Source organism: Pteropus medius, unplaced genomic scaffold (genome assembly GCF_902729225.1).
Source record: "Pteropus medius unplaced genomic scaffold, Ma_sr-lr_union100, whole genome shotgun sequence".
In the NCBI taxonomy this organism is placed as follows: domain Eukaryota; kingdom Metazoa; phylum Chordata; class Mammalia; order Chiroptera; family Pteropodidae; genus Pteropus; species Pteropus medius.
The window spans coordinates 1-1,399 of record NW_024342840.1 but is presented as its reverse complement, the minus strand read 5'-3'; the positions used below and the strand labels follow the sequence as shown (position 1 = coordinate 1,399).

Here is a 1,399-nt window from a genome sequence, read left to right as displayed (position 1 = left end):
GGGAGAGGCCGGGCCGGGGGAGGGGCAGGAAAAACGGCTATAAGGGCCACGTCCCAAGCAGACGGGAACCAGGCAGGCCATGGCGGATATCCCCGGGGCGCAGCGACCGCTTCCCGGCGGCCCAGAGCCCCGGGACCCCCTGGACTGTTGGGCCTGCGCTGTGCTGGTCACCGCCCAGAATCTGTTGGTGGCTGCGTTCAATCTTCTCTTGCTGGCGCTGGTGCTGGGGACCATCCTGCTACCCGCTGTCACCATGCTAGGCTTCGGCTTCCTCTGTCACTCCCAGGTGAGCGTGCGCCCTGGGTTGTACATGTGAGTGCGGGTGTATGTGGTGATAGTGGTGGTGAGGTCTATGGGCCACAACTTCTCCCCGCCGGGGCTGTTCGGCTTGAGCCTGACACCTCTTCTCCCACAGTTCCTGCGCTCCCAGGCACCCCCTTGTACAGCGCACCTGCGGGACCCGGGCTTCACGGCCCTGCTGGTCACTGGATTCCTGCTCCTCGTACCGCTGCTCGTGCTTGCCCTGGCCAGCTACCGCCGCCTCTGCCTGCGCCTCCGCCTGGCCGACTGCCTTGTGCCCTACAGCCGAGCTCTCTATCGGCGCCGGCGCAGCCCGCAGCCGCGGCAAATCCGGGCCTCACCAGGGTCCCAGGCCGTTCCCACATCTGGAAAGGTCTGGGTTTGAGGACCCTCGAGTCAAGAATACTGACGACTACCCTCCCTTTCAGTTGGCCCAAGGACTTGAAGCCTGAGGGGTCTCCCGACCTATCCTGCCCCCACCCCTGCCTTGGCTGGGTCCTAGAATCCCTTTGGCAAGCAGCATCTGTGGACCCAATGTTGGTGAAAATTTGCCACACTCTGGAAAACCCTTTCCTCTCACTACCCATATCTGAATCCTGAACATTTGGGCTGGACCCTGCACACACAAGCCCCTCTCCCCACCCCCACCTCGTGAACAGGACAACTAAACCTCGCTGGTGCCCTGCAGGTGCCCTCCCTTTCCAGTGCAGCTCCTCTAGTATTTACCGGCTGGTGGGTGAGTTTGGAGGGGAAGGAATGATCACACATCAATAAAGAATTAATGAACTGAACGTGCTCTTGGGATCTGGTGAACAGGGGGGTGGCACAAAGCCTATCACTCCTGCTCTGTGCCCAGGAGCAGGAAACAACAGGGGACTGGGTGTGTGGTTAAGTGTGCAGACAGGAGCATCCTTCAGCCTCCTGGCCTTCCCTTATCGCATTTGCCTTTTCTTCCCATTAGCCTTTTCTTCCCGGCCAGACCCCAGAGCTCTGTCCCTGACCCCAAAGTCACCTCCCCATCAAGAGTGGAGGGGGTTTGGCCTTTGTCCCCTGCCCTGTGCCCCTTGGGGACCTGAGCCCGTTCTCTGACCCCAGCTTA

The 1,399-nt window shown here is 61.0% G+C and overlaps 1 protein-coding gene across 1 annotated transcript; it reads left to right on the top strand.

Annotated features, from left to right (window-relative positions):
* The first annotated feature begins 8 nt into the window (after window positions 1-8).
* On the top strand, window positions 9-1,091 carry LOC120605979 (transmembrane protein 88). The gene is made up of 2 exons (XM_039867058.1): window positions 9-286; window positions 416-1,091. The coding sequence occupies exons 1-2, from the start codon at window positions 80-82 to the stop codon at window positions 683-685; spliced, it is 477 nt and encodes a 158-aa protein (XP_039722992.1). The 5' UTR covers window positions 9-79; the 3' UTR covers window positions 686-1,091.
* Window positions 1,092-1,399: the final 308 nt, after the last annotated feature.

Bases quoted from the DNA above. Each gene is read 5' to 3' on its own strand.
- LOC120605979 (XM_039867058.1), top strand. From the start codon at position 80: ATGGCGGATATCCCCGGGGCGCAGCGACCGCTTCCCGGCGGCCCAGAG. The intron at 287-415 runs GTGAGCGTGCGC...CTTCTCCCACAG, and splicing joins GCTTCCTCTGTCACTCCCAG to TTCCTGCGCTCCCAGGCACC.